General features: G+C 50.7%; 1 protein-coding gene across 1 annotated transcript in view; it reads left to right on the forward strand.

Moving 5' to 3' along the window:
- The first annotated feature begins 8,312 nt into the window (after positions 1–8,312).
- Positions 8,313–22,592, forward strand: part of TRPV4 (transient receptor potential cation channel subfamily V member 4) — a 34,905-nt gene continuing 20,625 nt past the window's right edge. The window contains 3 exon segments of the mRNA XM_039861798.1: positions 8,313–8,406; positions 20,575–20,857; positions 22,065–22,481. Of these exon segments, the coding sequence (XP_039717732.1) occupies positions 22,096–22,481 (386 nt within the window). The 5' untranslated portion in view covers positions 8,313–8,406; positions 20,575–20,857; positions 22,065–22,095.

Below are 22,592 nucleotides of genomic sequence, written 5' to 3' on the forward strand. Positions count from 1 at the left end.
GGTTGGTCGATGAATTTTCCTGGTTCACACAGCCCGACTTCGGGCTGAGCACCCAACTGCCCCCGCGCCTATGCGCTGACCATCTGCAGCTCCTGCGGTGCCCAGAAGGTGGCGGCGTCAGCACTGCGCCGAGGCTGCCGCAGCTCTGCTGGTCCGCACCTACCCAAGGTGTGTATGTTTGTGGGGTTCGGGGTGGTTTCCAAGGGCTAAACAAGGAGCCCCATTGGAACACTGTTGGGAAAGTTTGAAGCTTCTCAAACTGGTGCTCTGGAGTTCTGACTTCAGGCCAGCATCTGGGTGGAGGGAGACCAAAGGTGTGTCCTGTTATTTTCACTATTGTACTAGCGCCACTGACAACACCCCCACCACCTAACAATTTTTGGGTTTGACTCCAGGCTCTGTAACTGTGTAGCTGTGTGATATAGAGCAGGTCAATTGACCACTCTGAGCCTCGGTTTCTGCATCTGTAAGACAGGACAGGACCACCTCACCTTGCAGGATTATATAAAATAATATGTATTAAATGCCCCACACATGGAAGATGCTCAATAAATGGATTTTATCAATATTTTTGTTTATTGTGATGCTATGGCCTGCCAGGGACTCCTTCAGGGGCAGCCCTGCCCCAAATGAAATTAAACCATAGCATGCTCCTCACTTCCTCCTTGCTCTTAAAGATGTGGCAGGGCCCGTGTTGACACATCAACAGGAACACTCCGGAAAAGGTCATGCAATCTGGTTGCTATTTCTCTCTCTGCCCTGATCTTCTGCGTGACTCTGGGCAAGTCCCTGCTTCCCTCAACCTCAGTTTTCTCATCTATAAAATCAGGGGATTGGATAGTTTAAAGTTCCCTCCCAGCTCTGCTACTCTGTAATGAACATCTCTTGTCACTATAACCATTCCTTGGTTTGTATGCATCATTCCACTGAAATCAACACTACCCACAAGCGGGGACATCAGTCTCTCTCTGTGACATCTAATGAGACCACGTATGCAAAGCCATTAACAAAGAGCCTGACACCTAGAGAGTGCTTGATAAAGGGCAGCTTTGATAATGGTTAATCACCTCTAGATCATACCCAGAGCGGATTGTCTGGAAGGTGAATCATTCACTCTTGTTTGCTGAGCACCTACTATGTTCCAGGCCCTAGGCTAGGCTCAGGGGGCCCTGCAGGGCCAAGACAGATAAGGTCTCACCTTCCAAGGGGCTCACAGTCCACTGGGAGATATTTAGATGGGAGAGGGTAGGAGGGCCTCTGAGGAGGTGACTTTTGAACTAAGAGCTGAAGGGGAAAGAAGAACAGGCTGTGGAAATAGGCGGGCTTCAGCTAGTGCAAAAGCCCTGAGGCAGGAGAGAAAACAGCACGTTCTAAGGACAGAGAGGCCAAAGTGGATGGAGCCTGGAGATCAAGGGATGAGGACAGCGAGGTATGAAACCTAGAGATGCTGAGGCCAGTGTGAGTTTAGTTTTTGTTCTAAGAGCAGGGGACATTATAAGTCTCTCTGAGTAGAGGGGGACAAAGCCAGTGCGGAGTTTAAAAAGCTGTTAGCTAGGATCCTGGACTCAGAAAAGGGACTGTCTCCACCCCCTACCCAACCTCTGCCTCTTCCTGGCTGGAAAAGATGGGCTTTCATGACCTACGTGCTGGTGGCGGGGATCCCAGGCCTCTGTCAAAGTCATGGGTCTCTCTCCAGAAAGTGCTCATTGGCCCCTCTTACAATTTCACCCACTATTCTAGGGGCCTCCATGTACCCGTCAGTGGCCCACCCAGGACGCCCTGAATTACTGGGACTGCTGGCACCAGCCTAGGTGCCCCCCTCCTTCTCTATGCCACAGTTTCAGATGAAGGCTATCTTTGAAATGCCCAAGGCCAGCCATGGCCTGGCCACACCCACAGGCCACAAGGCCTGCTGCCCGGAGGACTGGAATCACAGCCAGTGGCTGAGCAGCTGAGAGTGGCTGTGCCCATAGCAACAGTCATCTAAGGGAAGGGCTTCCTCTCCACCTGGCCTCAGGTTTCTGCCCCAGGGAGAATTCCAGAAGAACCTCTTTGAAGGTCCCTGGCAGGGCAGGGCCTCCGGTCTCTGGGACCAAGGCCAGCTACGTGCAGGACAGAGGTAGACAAACTAGCCGATTGTCTCTAGTCTCTTTGTATCCTGTCTCCATGGCTTCTTGGTAAATGTAGGCGTGTGTAATGGGGGTGGGGGCTGCTGTCCATTGGGGCAGGATCCCAGAGAAAGACCATCAGACCCCACGCCCTCCTGGCTATGAGACCTTAGATAGGTTCCTTCACCTCTGTGGTATGCTTCCTCTCCTGTAGCTGGAAGAAATCCCTACACAACACCTGGAACACAGTAAGTGATAAAGCCCTACACAACACCTGGAACACAGTAAGTGCTGCATAAATGCGTACACACTAGCCTCCCACCCTCTTTCCCCTCTTGTTCCCTCTGATTTTTTGCCCTCATCATCTCCACCTATGGCGCTCAGTGGAGAAAGAGCAAAAAGGCCAACCAGAAGTTTTCACCCCCACCATCCCACACTCCCAATCTCATCCAAGTGGGTGTGAGCAGGTCTTCCCACATCAGAGGTGAGGGTACTAAGGCACATGGGGAGGGGCCAGGTGGCTGCTATAGGGGCCATTTGAATTTAGATGGTCCTGGGTTCAAATTTGGAATGTACCACTGGCAGGAACGTTGGGCAAAGGGCTTTCACTGTGTAGAACCTCAGCTTGTCCATCTGCAAATGTGCTGAAGAATACCCACCCCTCAAGGTTGTGGGGAAGAGGGGAAGAGATGGCCCAGGTCTTCAGGAACCCAGCCCGATGTGGTGGTTTTGGCTGTATCCATAACTCAGAGACCCACTCCAGGAACTGGATATCAACTCTTGGCCTAAGCCAAGCTTTGGGTCACCAGCTAGACTAAGGGGTGCTCATGGAAGAGAAAGAGGGAAGAGATCAGAGGCAAAGAGTGTGGATTATGGGGAGGGTAAGGAAAGAAGCTTCTGCCTGGGAGTGTAGAGGAGAGCCAGGACCTGCTACCTTCTGGATTTAGTAGTTCTTATCTGTAAAATGGAGACAACGAAATGGAGACACTAGTGCCACCCTCACAAGATGACTGGGAAGATGTCAGGTAGTGTGAAGGGGAGCATAGGGTAAATGTGAGGGCCCTCTGAGTGGGTGGGGTGGGGGGGGTGGCAGCTAATCTTGGTTGGGGTTTTCAAGTCTTTGGGGTAAATACCCAGTAGAAGGATTGCTAGATCATATGGTAGATCAATTCTTAGTTTTCTGAGGAACCTCCATAGTGTTTTCCATAGTGGCTGTACCAATCTGCAGTCCCACCAGCAGTATATGAGGGTTCCTTTTTCTCCACATCCTCTCCAACATTTGTTATTACTTGTCCTGTTTATAACAGCTATTCTAACAGGTGTGAGATGGTATCTCATTGTGGTTTTGATTTGCATTTCCCTAATAGCTAGCGATGTTGAGCATCTTTTCATATATTTGTTGGCCATTTGTACGTCCTCTAGGGAGAAGTGTCTGTTCAGGTCCTCTGCCCATTTTTTGATTGGATTGTTTGTTTTTGTTGTTGTTGTTATTGAGTCATATAAGTTCTTTGTATATTTTGGATATTAGGCCCTTATCGGAGGCATTGTTTGCAAATATATTTTCCCATTCGGGTGGTTGTCTCTTTACCTTGCTGACGATTTCTTTTGCTGAGCAGAAGCTTTTTAGTTTGATATGGTCCCATTCATTTATTTTGGCTTTTACTTCCCTTGCCTTTGAAGTCAAATTCATAAAATCCTCTTTAAGTCCAAGGTCCTTGAGTTTAGTTCCTTCTTTGTTTAGTTTTCTTCTACGCATTTTATTGATTCCGGTCTTATATTCAGATCCTTAATCCATTTTGAGTTAATTTTGGTGTGCGGTGATAGACAATAGTCTAGTTTCATTCTTTTGCATGTGGCTTTCCAGTTTTTACGGCACCATATATTGAAGAGGCTTTCCTTTTTCCGCTGTATGTTTTTGGCTTTTTTGTTGAAAATTATTTGCTCATATAAATATGGGATTACTTCTGGACTCTCAATTCTGTTTTGCTGGTCCATGTGTCTGTTTTGCTGCCAATATCATACCATTTTGATTCTGTTGCTTTGTAGTATAATTTGAAGTCGGGCAGAGTGATGCTTCCAGCCTCGTTCTTTTTTCTCAGGATGGCTCTGGTAATCCGGGGTCTTTTTTGCTTCCATACAAATATGATGATTTTTTTGTTCTATTTCCTTAAAAAATACCAATGGGATTTTGATAGGGATTGCATTAAATCTGTATAATGCTTCAGGTAATACGGTCATTTTAACTATGTTGATTCTTCCAGTCCAAGAACACAGAATATCTTTCCATTTCTTTGTATTTTCTTCAATTTGTTTTAAGAGGGTCTTGTAGTTTTCATTATATAGGTCCTTCACATGTTTCGTTAAATTTATTCCTAGGTATTTTATTCCTTTTGTTGCAATTGCAAAAGGAATTATTTTTTCCACTTCTTTTTCTGATGCTTCATTATTCTAGTATAGGAACGCTATGGATTTTTGAACGTTGATTTTGTATCCAGAGACTTTACTGTATTTGCTTATTGTCTCTAGGAGTAATCTGTGAAATCTTTAGGGTTTTCTATATAGAGAATCATGCCATCTACAAATAGTGACAGTTTGACTGCTTTGTTTCCTATGTGGATGCCTTTTATATCTTTCTCTTGCCTGATTGTCCTTGCTAGGATTTCCAATGTTATATTGAATAACAGTGGTGATAGTGGACAGCCTTGCTTTGTTCCTGATCTTAGAGGGAAGGTTTTTAGTTTTTCACCATTAAGTATAATGTTAGCTGAGGGTTTGTCATATATGGCCTTTATTATGTTAAGGTACTTTCCTTCTATACCGATTTTGTTAAGTGTTTTCATCATAAATGGATGCTGTATCTTCTCAAAGGCTTTTTCTGTATCTATTGATGTGATCAGATGATTCTTATTTTTTAATTTGCTTATGTGCTGTATCACATTACTCGATTTGCGTATGTTGAACTATCCCTGTGCCCCAGGGATGAAGCCCACTTGATCGTGGTGTATAATCTTTTAAATATGTTGCTGTATTTGGTTTGTTAGTATCTTGTATAGGATTTTTGCATCTGTCTTCATGAGAGATATTGGTTTGTAGTTTTCTTTTTTTGTGTTATCTTTACCAGGTTTTGGTATCAGAGTAATGTTGGCCTCATAGAATGAGTTGGGAAGTATTGCTTCCTCTTTGATTTTTTGGAAGAGTTTGAGGAGAATAAGTATTAAATCTTCTTTGAATGTTTGGTAGAATTCACTGGTGAAGCCATCTGGTCCTGGACTTTTACTTTTTGGTAGGTTTTTGATGATTGTTTCAATTTCCATACTGCTAAATGGTCTATTTAGATTTTCCAGATCGTCTTGATTCAGTCTAGGAAGATTGTATATTTCTAAGGACTGGTCCATTTCTTCAAGGTTACTAAATTTGGTGTTATATACTTTTTCATAGTCTTCTTGCACGATCCTTTGTATTTCTGCGATGTCAGTCGTAATTTCTTCTCTTTCATCCCTGATTTTGTTTATTTGTGTCCTTTCTCTTTTTTCTTTAGTGAGGTAGCCAGGGGTTTGTCAATTTTATTAACCTTCTCAAAGAACCAGCTCCTTGTATTTATTTTTTCTATTGTTTTTGTTTGTTTGTTTGTTTGTTTTCAATTTCATTTATTTCTGCTCTAATTTTGATGATTTCTTTCCTTCTGCTTACTTTAGGCCTCATTTGTTCTTTCTTTTCTAGTTTTCTAAGATGAAGCGTTAGGTTGTTTATTTGGGCTTGTTCTTGTTTTTGGAGATAGGCCTGTATTGATATGAACTTTCCTTTTATGACTGCTTTTGCCGTGTCCCAAAAGTTTTGATATGTTGTACTATCATTATCATTTGTTTCTATGTATCCCTTGATTTCTCTTTTTATTTCTTCTCTGACCCAGTTATTCTTCAGTAGCATGTTGTTTACTCTCCATGTATTTGTGGTTCTTCTTGATTTCTTTTTGCAGTTGATTTCTAGTTTCAAAGCATTGTGATCAGAGAACATGGTTGGTATGGTTTCAACCCTCTTATATTTGTTGCGGCTATCTCTGTGCCCAGTATGTGATCGATTCTTGAGAATGTTCCACGTGCAGTAGAGAAGAATGTATAAGCAGCTGCTTTGGGATAGAAGGCTCTGTATATGTCAGTTATGTCCAGTTGGTCTAATGTGTCCCCCCTCCCACTTTTTTTAATGTGGTAAAATACACATAACAAAATTCGCCATCTTAAACCATTTTTAAGTGTATAATTCAGTGGCAGTTAAGTATATCAACATTGTCGAGTAAACATCACCACCATCCATTTCCATAACTCTTTCTATCTTGCAAAACTGAAACTCTACCAATTAAACAAACCTCTCTATTCCCCTCTCCCTCCAGCTAAATCAATCAGTATTTTAAAAGCACCCACTAAGGGCCAGGAGCTGGTCATGCAGCTGGTCCTGCAGCTGCAAACAAGATAGACATGGTTCTTGCTTCACTGAAACTGATACCCATTTTTTGGATGAGGAAACTGAAGTTCTGAGAGGGAGAGGCTCCCACCTAATCAGCAGCAGGGAAGAGTTTGAACCCAAGCATTGGGCATGGAGGCCAAGATGAGTCACCTCCTCGCACTGGGAACTCAATTGCCCTGTCTGTGAAATGGGGGTCAGAAGGGTGTTGGGTTAGCTATGCTGATGCTGAGGGCTCATGTCTCAACCCCCTGATTTTGGAGAAGAGTACACACCATCCTCAGCCCCATCTCCTCCAGTACCCTTCGTTCACCTATTAGCCTGGATTCTTCTTGTCGTTTTCATTCGAGAAGGGCCTTTCTGCAGAAATGGGCCCCAGACTAGTTCTGCTCATTACCTCTCTGCTTCCCAACCCGGCCCAGCCCCAGCCAGGAAGGCCTCCAGCAGACAGCATTTCCCCCAGGGGTGAGGAAGGTGGATACATGAGGGACCCTCTGTCTCCATTCCTCACCATAGGCCAGATTGCCGTTTGCTCTATTTAAGATCCTGGAATCTCACAGGGAAAAGATTCTCTTCCCCACCCTGTCACAGAGGGAGCAGCTTTTGGAGAAGCCACATTCTCTCTAAGCCTCAGTTTTCCATCTATAAAGTGGGCACGGCAATCCCTACCTCACAGCCTCGTTGGGAGGAAGGTATGCTTGACATCCCCCACCCCCCATGCCCAGTGAGTTCATTATCAAGGTTTATTTATTTATTTTTGTACATGTCTCACAGTGGTGGTTTTAACACATCACTCTGTTCTGGCGCTCTCTCTCTCTCTCTCCAACACTTCTAAAATCCACATTTTAGCTGTCGAACCAACACCTCAGGGGAACTCATTCTATCTGCCAGCTGGGGAGGAAGGACAGACCCCAAAGTCTTATTAATGGGGGAGTTAGCTCAGTGGAGTAGAAACAATAATGATAAAAAAGACTAAAAATGTTCCTAAAAATGTTCCTTGGGTTCTATGCAGACCTGGTGCTCCCAGCATCTTACCATGACTGTGAGGTGGGGATGTATCTACACCCTTCTCTAAATGGGGACACTGAGGCACCAAGGTGAAAGGGCTAGTTACTCAGCTGGTGAGTTACAGAGCCAAGATTTGGGCTCAGGGTGGGGTCTGAAACTCAGGCCCACCAGGCTTCCAACCAATCTCGTGGAAGTGAGATGCCCGATCTATGGAAGTAATCAAGATACTGGGGTAGAAGCTGAGACTGTATGGCTCATCTTCACCATCCAATTAAAAAACTACGCATGGATCCCCTACTCGGTGCCAGGCTCCGCTGAACTAAGCGCTGGTGAAGAGGTGAAGCAAAGGAGCTTATATTTATTGAGTCCTGGACAGACCTGCATGGGCTCGTCTCTGAATTGTATGCTAAATGAATGAATGAGCGATTGCATGGATCCATGAACAGATGAGCAAGCAGTGCCAGAGTGGCCAAGTCAAGTGCCCGAAACCTCAGGATTCCACCCAAAGCTCTCTCTTCAGGAAGCGCCTGCCCTTCTGTCCAGGGATCGTGATGCTCATTTTCCTGGTGAGGAAACAGGCTCCTTGTCCGCCCCCAGCGGAGATAGGCGATCAGTCCCTGCGGCCGAGTGGGTTCAGCGGCCGCCCGCCACCTCGGGCCCTGTGCTGGCGGACGCCGGCCAGGGTGGGCGGGGTGCAGGCCCGAGGGCGGCGCGCTGCTTGGAACCTGAGCCGGGGGAGGAGAGACGCCGCGGAGCAGCGGGCGCCTGGCCGGGGCCGCCGGGATTCAGGAAGCGCCCCGCTCCCGGCCACCCGCGCTGCGCCCACCCGGAGGTGAGTGTAGCCTGGGCTCTCGGGGCAGGGACCAGGGGAGGGAGGGCCCAGACGAAGTCCCCTCGCGCTCCTGGGGACGTCGCGGAGGCTCCAGAGGTTCTCCTGGGGCGCAGGAGGCGCGGGGCCCTGCTGGGTGCCCTTGGGCCGGGCACCCACCACTTCCTTGGGGTTCAGTTTTATCATCTGTGAAATGGGAGCCAACGTGGGCCCTGGGGTTGCAGGTCTCGAGGAGGAAGGTCCCGGGTGCCCGAGATCCAAGCTAAGGAACCAAACCCAGGAAGCCCGGCAGCCACCTTGGGGTGGTGGCATTCCTATTTTGGGGTGCTTGGAAGAGGGAGTTGGGGGTCCTGAGGTTGGTCTGGAATCTCTGAGGAAGCTGGAGGGAACTGAGAGTCTGGAACTTCCAAAGGCCAGTTTTAGTTACTGAGTCCCAGAGAGATGACTCTTCCCTCCAGAGGCAGGAAAATCTTTAACCTCCAGCTCTGCTGGGAGACTCTGTTAAGTCCCGAGGACAGGGAGAGACCTCCCAGGCGCCCTACTTGCCTGGAGAAATGAAACACAGACACATTGCTTGAGCTACTTAAAACACCACCCATTTTGCAGATAAGGAAACTGAAGCTCGGATCTGGGAGGAATTTAAACCTAGGGCCGTCTGGCTCCAAAGCCCTCCCTGCCTGGTACCCAAGAGGAGTGCCCTGGAAGTGATGGGGAGGAGGTGGGCCCGTGGCTGTTATGGCTCAGCAACTAAAAAGGGGCCTTGGGAGGCAGTGGGGGGTTGAGGCGTGAACTTCTGAAATTCTAAGCAGATATCATGAGTGAGCTTTGTTCTGGGACACTAAGAGTCTCTCAAGGATTTCGGTTTTGCAACTTTCACTCTCGGGAAGGACAGGGGGATAATTTGGTGACTGCCTCTTTAGAGAGGTCGGGTCGAAGGGTCAGGACCTCATCATCTGCGAGGTTAAAAGTGGGGCCCATGTGAGTTCAAATTCCCGCTCTGCCACCCCACTACTGTGGCCTTGAGCTAGTCCTCTAGCTGTCTGTGGGGCCACCCCCGGGCTCTCATGAGGACAGACGCCCTGTGAGGAGAGCTGCACCTTGCCTGGTGTTCGCTCGGAGCTGAGCACCAGCCTTTACCGTGCTTGTCCTGGTGGTCGTGGCCGCAAACATCATCTTAATGGAAAGGAGTGAAAAAAGGTAATTGCCCATTCCCACATTTCTCCAGTTCATTCTGTTTGAATAACCATGGGAAGCCTTCTTTCCCACCTTTATTGGTAAATCAGAGTGGAGGCTCCTTAAACGGATGGCAAATAGCACACTCATGGGTCATTCGGGTTCACGTTTGTAACACCAGGTGCAGTCATTTTGAAATGGAGTAAGTAGGTGAATAAGCCTGGGGTTTGTAGAGCTGAGAAACCTTTCTGTTTGGAGTGTGTGGCGTGAACAGGAAGGGCAAGTGATCAGATAGGCAGGGGCTAGGTCAGACCCAGAAACCCTAAAAGTCCAGGCTGAGAGAGCCATGCTGGATGTGTGCTCTGGAAAGGTCCCTCTGGCTGCAGAGTGGGGGCCAGGTAGGGAGGCCGGTTGCAGGCCTGAGGAGTCCTCCAGGTGTGAGATGTGAGGCCCCAGGTGGGGACTGGAGAAGGGCCGCTGAAAGGAGATTAGGAGGGAGAGGAACACGCAAGATTGGTCTCACTGTGCTTGGCACATAGTAGGTGCTCAGTAAATCGCCATTGCCCTGTTGAGTGACTGAACACATCATTTTGAGAGGGCCTGAGTCCTTTGAGCTCCCTTGTCTACTCCTGGAAGGGGAGGTCCACATGGAGTGGGCTTCTCCACCCCTCACAAGCCCCTGGCCTGCTGTCTGCCTCAGTTTCCTCCATTTTACTCCAGGAAAGATGCTCCGGCCCCTCCCCAAGTCTTAGGGACCCAGCTTTTCTTCTTGTTACACACAGGATCTGGGGAGCCAAGAGAACATTTTATGCCAGCCAGCCCTCTGGAATGCTCTGCATCACTAATTCGGAGCGGAATTTACCTGTTAAAGATTAATTCAGATCTCTCGAGATATCTGTGGTCCTGGGCCCCACAGCTGCCGCTCTGAACTCTGGGTGCAAGTTTCTGTCCAGCTTCCGCCAAGCCTGGGCTGCATTAGTGGTCATGATGATGGTGGTAAGCATTTATTGAGCACTTACTATGTGCCAGGCACTGAGCCAAACACTCTTCGCACGTTTGGATACAAAACTATGATTGTACCTATTTTTGAGAAAGAGAAACTGAGGTCTGAGCAGTGAAGTTGCCGAGGGTCTCTTAGCTGGGAAGGGGCAGAGCTGGAATTGGAATTCTTGGTCTAATATCAAAATTCATGTCCTTTACTTCCAAAGTGGCTTTTCCTGGTTTGTCTGGGCCCAGAGTCGTGGGGAAGATGCTCTGTAGTATAGAGATAAGAACCTGAACTACTCAGATAGGGCTGGGCTTAAACCCTAGGCCTGCTGCGCCCTCACCAGGAAGGCTGAGCTAGTCACCTGGCCTCACTGAGCCTGTTTCCACATCTTTCAAGTGGGGCCCTCGGTTCTCACTTTGCAGGGACAATCAAGACACATGACAGGGCTCTGAAGCACCATCTTCTTCCTCACCCTGTCCCTCGGCCTTTTCTGGGGCATGCTTTCCTCCAGCTCATCCCTAGGGCATAGAGCACCCCTTGCCAGGTAGGTGGGCAGAGGGTAGCAGGGGCAAAGCTAGAGTTGTATCTGGACAAAGGATGATGCCTTTCAGCCATGAAATATTTACAGGCATCAAGTGAGTACCAGGAGCCATCAGCGTTTCCTACTTTCCTGATTTAATGCTTAAACTCTAGGGATGGAACCTGGCCACCTGGTTCAAATCCCAGCTTCCAGTAAGTTCTCTCACTCCTGGGGCCTCGGTTTCTTCATCTGAAAACAGGGGCGATGATAGTGCCTCCTTTGTGGAGTTGTGGGCTGTCTCCAGTGTAACATTGACTGTTTAGTTTATAAGCAATGTCTAGCACCTGATATTCACTTTAGCGGCATCATAGCCTCACCTCCACTAGGGGTGGGCAGGGGCGAGAAGGCTGACTCTTATTTTATAGTTGAGAAAACAGACTCAGAGAAAGAATAAATTTGCCCAGGGTTGCCCCGCTGGCTCATGGCAGAGCTGGACCTGGAAGCCAGATTTGAGTGACTCTGGTCCCGTTGGGTTCCTGAAAAGCCCGCTGACTGGCTTAGCTTCCTTCCTGGAAAGCCACCTTGGACTCACCCCTCTCGGAGTCTGACCCACCTCTGTTCACATTTCAGCTCTGTCACTTGCTGCTGTGTGACCTCAGGAAGTGGCTTAACCTCTCTGTTCTTGGGTCTGCCACCTGGGCTTTGCTGGAAGTCAGAGAGCTCTGCCAGCATGAGGGGGATTCAGGCAGAGCTCCTGCCTTGGGTGCCCTTGGATCTTGTGAGCTGACACCCTGGCTGGCAGGAATGAGGAAGGGTGGCCAGACCTTTATTTTCACTGTGACTTTGACTTCCTTCCTACCTCTGAGCCCCTTCCTGATCATCAGCTTCGTCGTTCTGCCCTGAGCCCTGGTCACTGCTGGCTGTGTGACCCCAAGGAGGTCGCCCCACCTCTCTGGGCAGGTTTCCTCATCAATGAGGGTGGGTCACAGAGACCATGCCAGGGGCATAGGAGGCCTTCCATAAATGCTCTCAAGTCTGTTCCAGATGAGGTCAGGGGACAGGAAAGGCCACAGGAGGTGGGGCAGGAGAGGGGGGTGACAGGCAGGCCATTGACCAAGTGGGAGTACTCTTATTTTTCTTTGGTGGTGAGTAACGGCTGCCCTGCCTGCCTGCCCGCCCTGCCTGCCCCGACACAAAGGGCTGCTTGGTCTCAACGGGTGCCTGCTTTTCCTGAGGGTGGAGGAGCCTAGGTTCCACCCAGCTGAATGGGAGGGCTGACCACCTTCTGGGACAGCTCCTCGAGTGTATACGTGTCGTGGAGGCAATTCCAACATACACCCTGGATGGGCCCCACAGGCTTGGGGAGACCCCAGCAGGAAAGCGGCCAGCTGACCTCAGGAAAGGACCCTTTGTCCTGATTCACTCCTATCTTCCTTTGGCACAAAAGGAGGGGCTTGGGCTTACGTGTAGCCATGGTGAATGAATGAAAGAAGGAAGGAAAGAATGAGTAGTTGGATAGACAGATCAATAAGGCAGGGGTGTCAGAAGATATCACCTGCTCAGATTCACTCTGGCTCTGAGACTGATTGAGCCTGGGCAAGTGACCTGGCCTCTCTGAGCCTTAGAGTCCTTATCTGCAAAATGGACTCATGATAGCTGTCTCTTTCACAGGAGAGTATTGGGTTTCATAGTAGGGGCTCAATAAATGATCTGTTAGAGCAGGAGTCCCCAGCCCCCGAGTCGTGGACCAGTACTGGTCCGTGGCCTGTTAGGAACCGGGCCTCACAGCAGGAGGTGAGTGACGGGAAAGCGAGCTAACTCTCATCTGTGTTTACAGCTGCTTCCCAGAGTTAGCATCACGGCCTCAGCCCCACCTCAGATTATCAGGCATTAGATTCTCATAGGAGCACTGGTCCCGGTCCCTGGTGCCAAAAAGGTTGGGGTCTGCTACGTTCGAGGATGGGAGGAAGGAAGTTAGCTAGTTAGTTGGGTAGAGGTTCTGCCATGGAGATCTGTCTGCCCTGGGGAGAATGACGAAGCTTGTCTTTGACTCCTTTCATTTGTATCATGAGTTCATTTGTTCATCGATTCATTGATGTGGTCATTCATCAACTATGTCTTGAGCAGCTACTATGTGCCAGGCCCTGTTCTAGGCACTTGAGACTCGGTGGTGACAGGAAGAGAAGAGGGTCTTGCCCTCTTGGAGCTTGCGTCCAAGTTCCCATCATTCCACTAGCAGTCCTTTGGGGCTGTACTTTATGAGGCCCTGACACCCACAATGATTAAGCAACCCAGCGGTGGGTGCTGTAATGCAATCTTTTATAGAAATAAGGAAACGGGCTCAGAGCGAGTGAAGGGATTTGCCTGGGGTCACACAGAAACTAAGTGGCGAAGCCAAGATTCAGACTCCAAGTTTGTCTGCCTGTGGCATTTCAGCCCCTCACCACCGTGCCAGCTATCCTGTGAGTTCCACGGGGCATGGCATTTAGAAGAGTGGCCCCAGAGAGAAGGCTTCTTAGACCCCAAAGGGATGAACTCGAATGGGTGTAAAAGCAGATGGTTGGAATACTAGCCAGATTCCCTTCCTGATGAGCAGTAACCTCTGCAGGATCTCTTGGTCTCTCCGAGCCTCAGTTTGCTCACCTATGAAATGGGGTAACAGCGATGCCTACCTCATGTGGGAGGAAAACGTGAAAGTGCTTGGAGCATGGTAGGTGTTGGATAAATGTCACTCCCCCACTTCCATTCTCCTGGGCTTAGTTTATTCATCCGGGAATGGAGACAATAATATCTAACTTCTAGAGATATTATTTGGATTAAAACAGATAGAAGGCACCGAGTGAAATGTACCAATGAGGGCAGGCATTGCTGATGGTGGAATTTCAGGCACTGGCCTCAGCCTAATTCTAGGCAGTTAACCAGAGACAACAGCCTACTGCTGGCATAGGCGAGGGTGGCTGGGCCAGAGGGAGGACCTCAGCCTGGTTTTCTGCTGCCCCGGGCTCCTTTTCCAGGCTCCTGCCTGACCCATTCATTCCATGGTTTCTGCTCTTCCCTCTGACATGATAAACCGGAGGTTTTGCACCGGGGAATGAAGTGGAGGCTTGTACGTATGTATGGGTGGGTGGGGTCCTGTCCCCTCTAGGCCTCAGCCTCCTAGCTGGGAAATGGGCCAGTGCCTGTCCTGACAGCCTCCCAGAGGTGGCAAGGGATGGAAATGAGGTGATGAAAAAACCCTTTCTCCCAACAGAGTCATGAGCCAGGTTTTGGAGCCGGGAAGTCTGGGTCTCAGTGCCTGCTCTGCCCTCCCTGGGCCTCGTCTCCACAGCTATCAATTGAGGCACCATCAACAACAAAGAAACAGCAGCTGCCATTCGGTGCTCACTCACTCTGCATCAGGCACCGCCTTAAACTCTTGAATTATCACTTTTAATCCTCACGACAGGTTCCTTGGTATAGGGGCTATCATCTTATTTTTTTATTTAAAGCGTGCATGTGAAGTCCAACAAAAAATTTACAAAGCAATGCAGCCTCACCCCTCACCATTTTACAGATGAGGAAACTGAGAACCAGAGAGAAGTGACTTGCTCAAGGCCGGCCAGCGAGTGGCAGGTGGGGATCAGAACATAGCTGCTTTGGGTGGTTCATGAGGCTACACGGTCCTCTCTGGCGGGGATGGAGGGGGGTGGTGGTTCTCCATGGCTGTGACTGTCTTCCAGGAGAAGGACTGGGCCAGAGAGGAGGGGCTGCTAAGGATCCGAGGCCTCCCCATCCTGGCCTGGAGCTGAGTAGCATGGCACTTAGAGTCGGGGGTGTGGGCTCTTGGGGTTGTGCTCTGACGGGTGGGGCGGAGCGTGGACAGGCCCAGAAGGAGCTGGAGCCGCCTGGGGCAGGGGCCACATGGCCTTGAGCCCCCGCTGTGTGCCAGACCCTTGACGTGTGTTTGATCCCCATGACGCTCCATGTGTCACTGAGGAAACTGAGGCTCAGGGAGAGGAAGCCACTTGCCCAAGGACACGAAGCCAGAAAGGGTTATTGAGATGTAATTCACATACCATACAACTCACCCTTTCAAAGTGTACCATCCAGTGGTTTTTCAATGTATACAGAGTTGTGCAGTCAACGCCACTATCTAGTTCTGGAACATTTTCATCACCTCAAAAAGTTACCCATGCCCCTCAGCAGTCGTTGCCTGCCACTGCCCTGTCCCCAGCTCCTGGCAACCATGCATCTGCTTCCTGACTCTACGAATTTGTCTGTGCTGGACATTTCATGTAAATGGAATCCTATCGTATGTGGCCTTAGTGTTGCATCGTGTGTGCCCTTAAACTGTTGAACCGCACTACCTCTTGGTAGCTCCCACTCTGGGGCTGGGGACCCTGGAATGTGCATGGGTGCCCACGAAGGCTCAGGAGGGGGATATTTTTATGCACTGTCGAATCCCCCAGCCACCGAATCTTTGCCATAGCCACACTGGCCTTGCCCTCTGTAGGCCTGGTGAGTCACCCTAGCCCTGCCCCGTCTGGGCGGAGTGAGCTTGAGGAGGGGCTCCCTCCCAAGTGAGGGGATCCGACAGGACACTGCGGCTCTGTCTGTCCTGGACAGACGGCCACTGTGCAGCAAACAGGAAGCAGGCTAGGCCGAGACCTGCTAGGTAAATACAGGCTGGCCAGGGATGGGGCCTGGCATGGCATGATGCCCTCGGCGGCTACCGCCTGCCAGGGGCTGGGGATCCTGGCTGGCAGGAAGTTTCACTTGGCCAAGGGGCTGAGCTTCCAGCAGCTGCTGTTCCGAGGTGGCTGCTGGATGCCAGTCTCTGGGCCCAGCCACTCCACCCTCCTTGGCAGTCATGCCTTCGTTGGGCCTCGGTCAGTTTGTTCATCTGTCCTCTAACAATAACAATATAATGATAATGGCGACGCCAACAACAGCCATCCTTTACTGAGTGCATGTAAAGGATGCCCTGCCAGGCTCAGAATTTTACAGACTATCTCATCTAACCCTCACAGCAGTCCCCTGGGGCGGGTGCTAGGATCATCAGCATCTACAGTGAGGAAACCGAGGAAGGCTAGGTGACTTAGCTGGGTCACATAGCTGGTGAGTTGGCTGGCAGTCTGCCTCCTGGGCAGTGGTCCCTCCACCTACCCTGCACTACTTCCTTCGCCCCTTCCTTCCACCCTTCCTTTCTGAAGTCCCCTGGTTCTTGTAAAGTATTCATTGAAGGCACAGGTCCTGGTGCCACACAGGTTCTAATCCTACTTATGCCTCTTAGGAGCTGGGCAGCATTGGGTGAGCGACTCCACTCTTCCCACCTAGAACATGGGGGCTTGGACAGGGCTTGTGCTTGTGTTTTCTCTCTAACATCAGTGAACCTCAGTGTCCCCTCTTCCTAGTCCCTTCCCCGCCCATGTCACCCTCCAACTGATCTAGAATGACAGTCGTGCATATTCCAGAGTACTGCAGGAAATGGGGCCCCACAGATTGGACAAGGAGCCCCAGGATGCGGGGAGGAAGAAGTGTCCTGGGTCTGTCTGGGAGCCTCAGCCCTTCCGCCTGGTCTGCCTCCTCCCTACCTACTCACCTGTCTATTTTTCCTTCCTACTTTTCTTCTCCCAATGCCTCAGGCTGCACCGTTCCTCAGTCCTTCCCGTACTTGCTCCTCTCCACAGTTTGACCTGCTGTCTCCTCTGCCCTCCTGCCCGTTGTCAAGCCCCAGTCCAAACATCCCTCCTCCTGGCAGCCTCTCCCTGTCCCCATCAGGATGAATGTCTCTTTCTCCTGCCTGCACCGTCCTGGAATGTCAGAAGCCCCTGGTCTTACAGTTTAAGAAAGGAAATGTTTTTTAATGCCCCATTCTGCCTCGGCACGGTGCTAAATGCTGGGGGGATGGCAGACACAAAATAGTCCCTACTTCATGGAACTAAAACTCTGGAGAAGAGAGAAGTCGAATCAAAGAATAATACATGTAAATATAAAAATTTCATCATGAAAAGTGCTCTAAAGGGAGACACGTGTTGCTCTGAGAGGAAACCACCAGGCTGTTGGTTTAGACTGGAGGGCCAAGAAGGCTATATACAGGAAGTGCTGGTTGAGACCAGACATGCAGAAAGGGAATTAGCCAGTAGAGGAAGAGTTCCAGGCAGAGGGAACAGTCGGGCAAAGGCCCAGAGTAGGGAAAAGCCATCCGCCTTCTCTCCTAGATTCTTGCGTGGGGTTCCACTCTTTTATGCTACCGGGTGCCCTGCAAACAGGTGGCACTCAACAGATGCCTGTTGGAGTGAATTGATTCCAGGTGAAAGGGAGCCAGGAAGAACCAGCTCCCTAGAATTCTTCCCCCGGGGCGGAGCAGCCCTTACACGCACGCCCAAACTTGCCCTCAGATTTAAGCAGCTTTCCTTGATCACGTAATCAGAAGGATGGGATTTGACAAGTATGTGCCAGGGTTTCCATGAGATCAGGCAAAGCCATGGAGTCCCGGTGAGGTGAGGATGGGCCCTTCCACCCTGTGCAGTGCGGGGCAGGGCAGGGGGTAGAGCCAGAGACCCCCATTGAATCTGGGGTTCAAAGAGAAAAGACACCTGCCTCTCACTTAGTCATGGAATTTGCAGTTTACCGAGGACTTACTTTGTGCCAGGTGCTTGACTCAAGGTATGTAATTCTCACAATAACCCAGTTAGGATCCCCACCGGTGGGTGAGGGAAGTGAGGCTCGGAGAGGCTGAGTACCTTGCTCAGGCTCACCGTCGAATGAGCGAAGGGCCAGGGAACCCACCTCCTGATGTGTCTGACGTCAAAACGCACACTCTTTCCATGCCCCACTAGCTCCCACCTGGTGTGGGGTGGATTTGGCTGCCCTAACTGAACCCTCTGGGGCTGTCGGAGCAGAACGCATGACCTTCCAGATGGCCCTGTGTCTGGAGAGCCTGGAGCCTCTCTCAGGGGCAGAGAGGACCCTGGCTCAGCCCTGTGTCTCCTCACCCGGCTGAGGCCTCTGCACCTCTTAACTCATCCACTCTCGAGCCCTTCTGGTCTACACAGCTCTTAGCACCACTGGGCATGACTCTGCTTATTGCTCTGTCTGGCTGTTTACTGTTTTTCCGCTAGACGGTCAGCCCCAGGAGGGCAGGGATTTCTGCCCAGTATCTGGCACACAGTTGGTGCTCAATAAGTTTTTGTCGAATGAATGGATGAATGGTTTCTACTCCTGTTCCATGGGCCCTGGGATTCAGATCCCCCTTCTGTGTCTCCTGCCACAAGTACCATCTGTGCGTGTACTATGATTTAGTATATATAGTCAAACAAAGGGTTCGGGTGCTTAAAACAAAAACATTTGGAATTCGCTGCTCTAAATGAATATGCGGTGGTGATACTGCGGGCGGGGATGTTCACGCTCACGCATCAGTGTGCTGGGGTGAGTCCCTGATGCTCGCCTGGCGCCACGCATAAGCATACAGGACGTTTGCATGCGGAGGGGACGCACACGAGGACTCAGTCTCTCCCGCCTGCACCCCTCCTTCCCTCCTAAGTCTGGCAAGGGTTTGGAATGTGTAATTACAGCCTAAAGGGCAAATTAGAACAGGGAGTGAACTCTTTCCCTAGCCACAAAGAACAGGGCAGTGTTTGGGGAAGGAATTACCACAGAGCAGCCCAGCAGTCCGTGTGTGTGTGCGCGCGCGCGTGTGTGTGCATGCTCTGGTGTGTACACATACTTGGGTGGTGTGGTGTGCAAGGAATCCAGGCTTAGGATCCAGAGGCCATTCACTCCCTGGGTGGCCCCTCGGAGCCTCAGTTTCCTCAGCTACAAAATAAGAGCGGTAGCCCAGCTTTGCTCACTGGACTCGGGGGAGTTAACTGAGGGCAAGGCTGGGAGGGGCTTGGCGAATTTTAACGTGGGACATGTTAATCTGGGACATGAATACCAGGCTGTGGTACTTACTACCTGTGTGCGCATGGGGAGTGTGGTAAGGAGGCAGGTGAACTGGAACCCTGTGGTAACGGCGATGATGATTAAGGCATTTTTCAAGAGCTTCATAGGTGCCCAAGAAACACCTGAGCTGCTCTCTGTCACAGCAGCCTTACGGGGTAGACACTGTTATTGCAACCCACATTTACGGGTAGGGCTTGGACAAGTTACGGTAAAGGTTCGGCGTGCTGTCTGGCACCCATGATGTGTCCAGTCGGCTGAGCAGTTAGGGTAGCCCAGGCTCTGGAGCCAGCTGCCCTGATTTGAATTCTGGCTCTGTCGTTAACCTGCTGTGTGGCCTCAGGCAAGGCACTTAACCTGTCTGAACCTCAATTTCCTTCTTGATAAAGGGGGAATTATAGCCGTGCCTCCCTGCAGGGCAGAGTTTTACAACTTCTGCGCTATTGATATTTTGGGCTGGATTATTCCCTGGGGTGGCATCTGTCTTTACATTGTAGGATGTTTAACAACATTCCTGGCCTTGACGCACTAGGTGCCAGTAGCCCTCTCTTCCCTGCACAGTGTGATGAGCAAACATGTCCCCAGATGTAGCCAAGTGTCCCTGGGGAGCAGAACAGCCCCCACAGGGAACCACTGGTCTTAGTCTGGTAAGAATGCATGTGTGAAGCACGTAGGTTGGTGCCTGCCACAGAGTTAGAGCAACATAATCCTGATGATGATGGAGGTGTATTTCATACTTATTATTTCATCATAATTAAAATGCTAATAATGATCACTATGTGCCTTGCCCAAAGCTACGGGCAGTGAGTGAGCGGCTGGGAGAGGATTTGAACCCCAGGCTAGCTGACTTCAGACTTACAGTTGTGGAGCCCCCAGAAATGCTGGGTGCTGTCTGGATTGGGATTCCTTAAGAAATGGGTTAGAGGGACCTTGGAGCTCCCTGAGCTGGGGGGTATCCATTAGGTCCTGCCCTAGTCGGGGAAGGAGTACAGTAATTAGGGTGTTGATAGCAATGCCTCCTTTCCTTCTTACCCTGGGGTCCCCAGTGAGGCTGACAGGGCTATGCCCATGGGGATCTAATTCCCCCTTCAATGCCTGTATCCCCAACAGACATGCCTCCCTGCCTCAACATGTCCCCACCCCCACCCCCCATTTTTGTAGAACAAAGCCCAAACTCATGCGGCAGCCGCTAGGGGCCAAGATCGAAGTCTCCCTTTCCGACCTGGCAGGTAGACAGGAACTACTGTCTCCAGTGGTCCTACTAGGTGACAGCACTGAGTAGGTGCTTCAAATTTCTGAGGTCACTGGTATGGCTTAAGAACTCTAGGAGGAGGTGTGGTCACCCCAGTTTTATAGGTGGGAAAACTGAGGCCCAGAGAGAAGAAATGATTTGCCCAAGATCACACAGTGCTAGTTTCTAAGGCCAGGACAGGGACCACATATATCCGATTTCAGAACCTGTGCTCCTAACCCTTCCTTCCTCCTTTGATTATAATCATTGACAGCCCCCAATTTAATCCCGGCATCAGCCCCAGACATGGCTGATCTCTTTTCATTCTTCCTGCAGACTTATGAAAAAGCTACTACAATTGTACCCACTTTACAGATGAAGAAACTGAGGCTCGGGTAGCTAAAGTGATAGGTAAATAGCAGAGCTGAGGTTAGAATCCAAGCCTGAATGACTCTAAAGTCCAGGCTCCCGATTCCACACTGGTGCCCAGAGCGGGGCCAGTGTCCGGCAGGAGCTCTGACGTCAGTGTGCCGTGCCGCGGCCGCCGAGAACGGCCTCTCTCAGTGCCCCCACCTCCGTGGCCCAAGACTTCCTTCCTGGCAGCCACACAACAAACAAGGTGGGAATCAGTCTTTATTTGTTTCTCTGCTAATGTTTCGGGCAGGAGGGGAGACGCAGAAAAGAGGACTTTTCAGACATTTCTCTGCTGCCTGGGTGAGATGATGTGAGTTTGGGAAACTCGCCCTCGTTGCCCAGCCCTGCCTGCCCAGCGGTGTGCTGCAGAGGGCAGGGGGCTGCCAGGCAGCCAGCGGGACCTAGCTCCCCTGCCCCCACTGCTCCTGGCTAGACGTTGGACCCTGAGCCAGAGAGACCTCTTCTCCCTCCAAGCTGTGGCTGCCTTTCTTGAAGCTTCAGTTTCCTCATCTGAGAAATGGGAAAAAATACCTTTATCATAAGGTCGTTTGTCCGTGTGGCGCCCTTCCACATGTTGCGGATGCAGGAATGAACAAGACGGATACAGCCTAGGAACTAACTAATCTCATGAACAAATAGTCAGAGAGGGCTTCCCAGAGGAAGGGACATTTGAGCTGGGAACATAGGAAGGTGGGAGTTAACCAGGCAAAGAGGGGAGGGAAAGGGTCCCTACTTGGCACTGGGAGCAGAGTTTGTGCCTGAGGGAAGTCATCTTCAGCCTTGGAACCTTGCTTTCCTATTCTGGAAAATGGGGATCATAATGGTGGTGCTAGATGAGGAAACAGAGGATTACTAGGTTTACTACTGGGGATACAGCAGATTCACATGGATTTTCTGAGCTCCTACTGTGCCTGAAGCATTGTAGTTAATGGCTATATTTGAGTAGGTGTGTGTCAGGCACTGTGCTCTGACATCCCCATTTTATAGGTGAGAAAACCAAGGCTGTGAAATGTTGACTTGCCCACCGTCACAGGGTTCCTAAGTGTGGAGCTTGGCTTGGAACCCCGCTCGGTGAAGCACCAGAACTGTTTAGGTCGGTTGGAAGTAAGCATCAGGCTCCTGGTTTGGGATCCCAGTGTGACTCTGAGGCCCTTCCTCCCCCAGCTAACGCCCAGGGCAGCCGGACCTGAGACTGACTCACATTGCCAGGTCCCTGAAAGAGACTCCTGTTGCAGCTCCTGCCTGGGGCTCACAGCCAACCACATCTGGGAGTGGCCACCCCACACTCCTGTCATTACAACGGTGGCTTTGAAGCAGCTGGCAGCAGTGCCGTTTGCCCACGTGGGAGGTGGGGGCTTCCTGGAGCTCCCATCATTGGCCGGGCTCCGACTGACTTTCCTGTTCCCTTGCAGGCCACGCAGTGCAGACGGGCCCGGGGTCAGCATGGCAGATCCCAGCGAAGGCTCCCGCACAGGACCTGGGGACGTGGCCGAGCCCCCTGGGGATGAGAGTGGCATCTCCGGTGGAGAGGCCTTCCCCCTCTCTTCGCTGGCCAACCTCTTTGAAGGGGAGGACGGCTCCCCCTCGCCCTCACCACCCGATGCTGGCCGCCCCGCCGGCCCAGGTGAGGGGCGACCAAACCTGCGCATGAAGTTCCAGGGCGCCTTCCGCAAGGGAGTGCCCAACCCCATCGACCTGCTGGAGTCCACTCTGTACGAGTCCTCAGTGGTGCCTGGGCCCAAGAAGGCACCCATGGACTCACTCTTCGACTACGGCACCTATCGTCACCACCCCAGTGACAACAAGCGGTGGAGGAAGAAGGTCATGGAGTGAGTATTGCTGGCTGCCTGGCCAGTGGTCTCCTCCTCTGAGTTAAATCCACCCACTCATCCATCCATCCACCCACCCATCCATCCACCTACCCACCTGTCTACTCTTTC

The sequence above is a fragment of the Pteropus medius genome, unplaced genomic scaffold (genome assembly GCF_902729225.1).
Source record: "Pteropus medius unplaced genomic scaffold, Ma_sr-lr_union100, whole genome shotgun sequence".
NCBI classification, from domain to species: Eukaryota; Metazoa; Chordata; class Mammalia; order Chiroptera; family Pteropodidae; genus Pteropus; species Pteropus medius.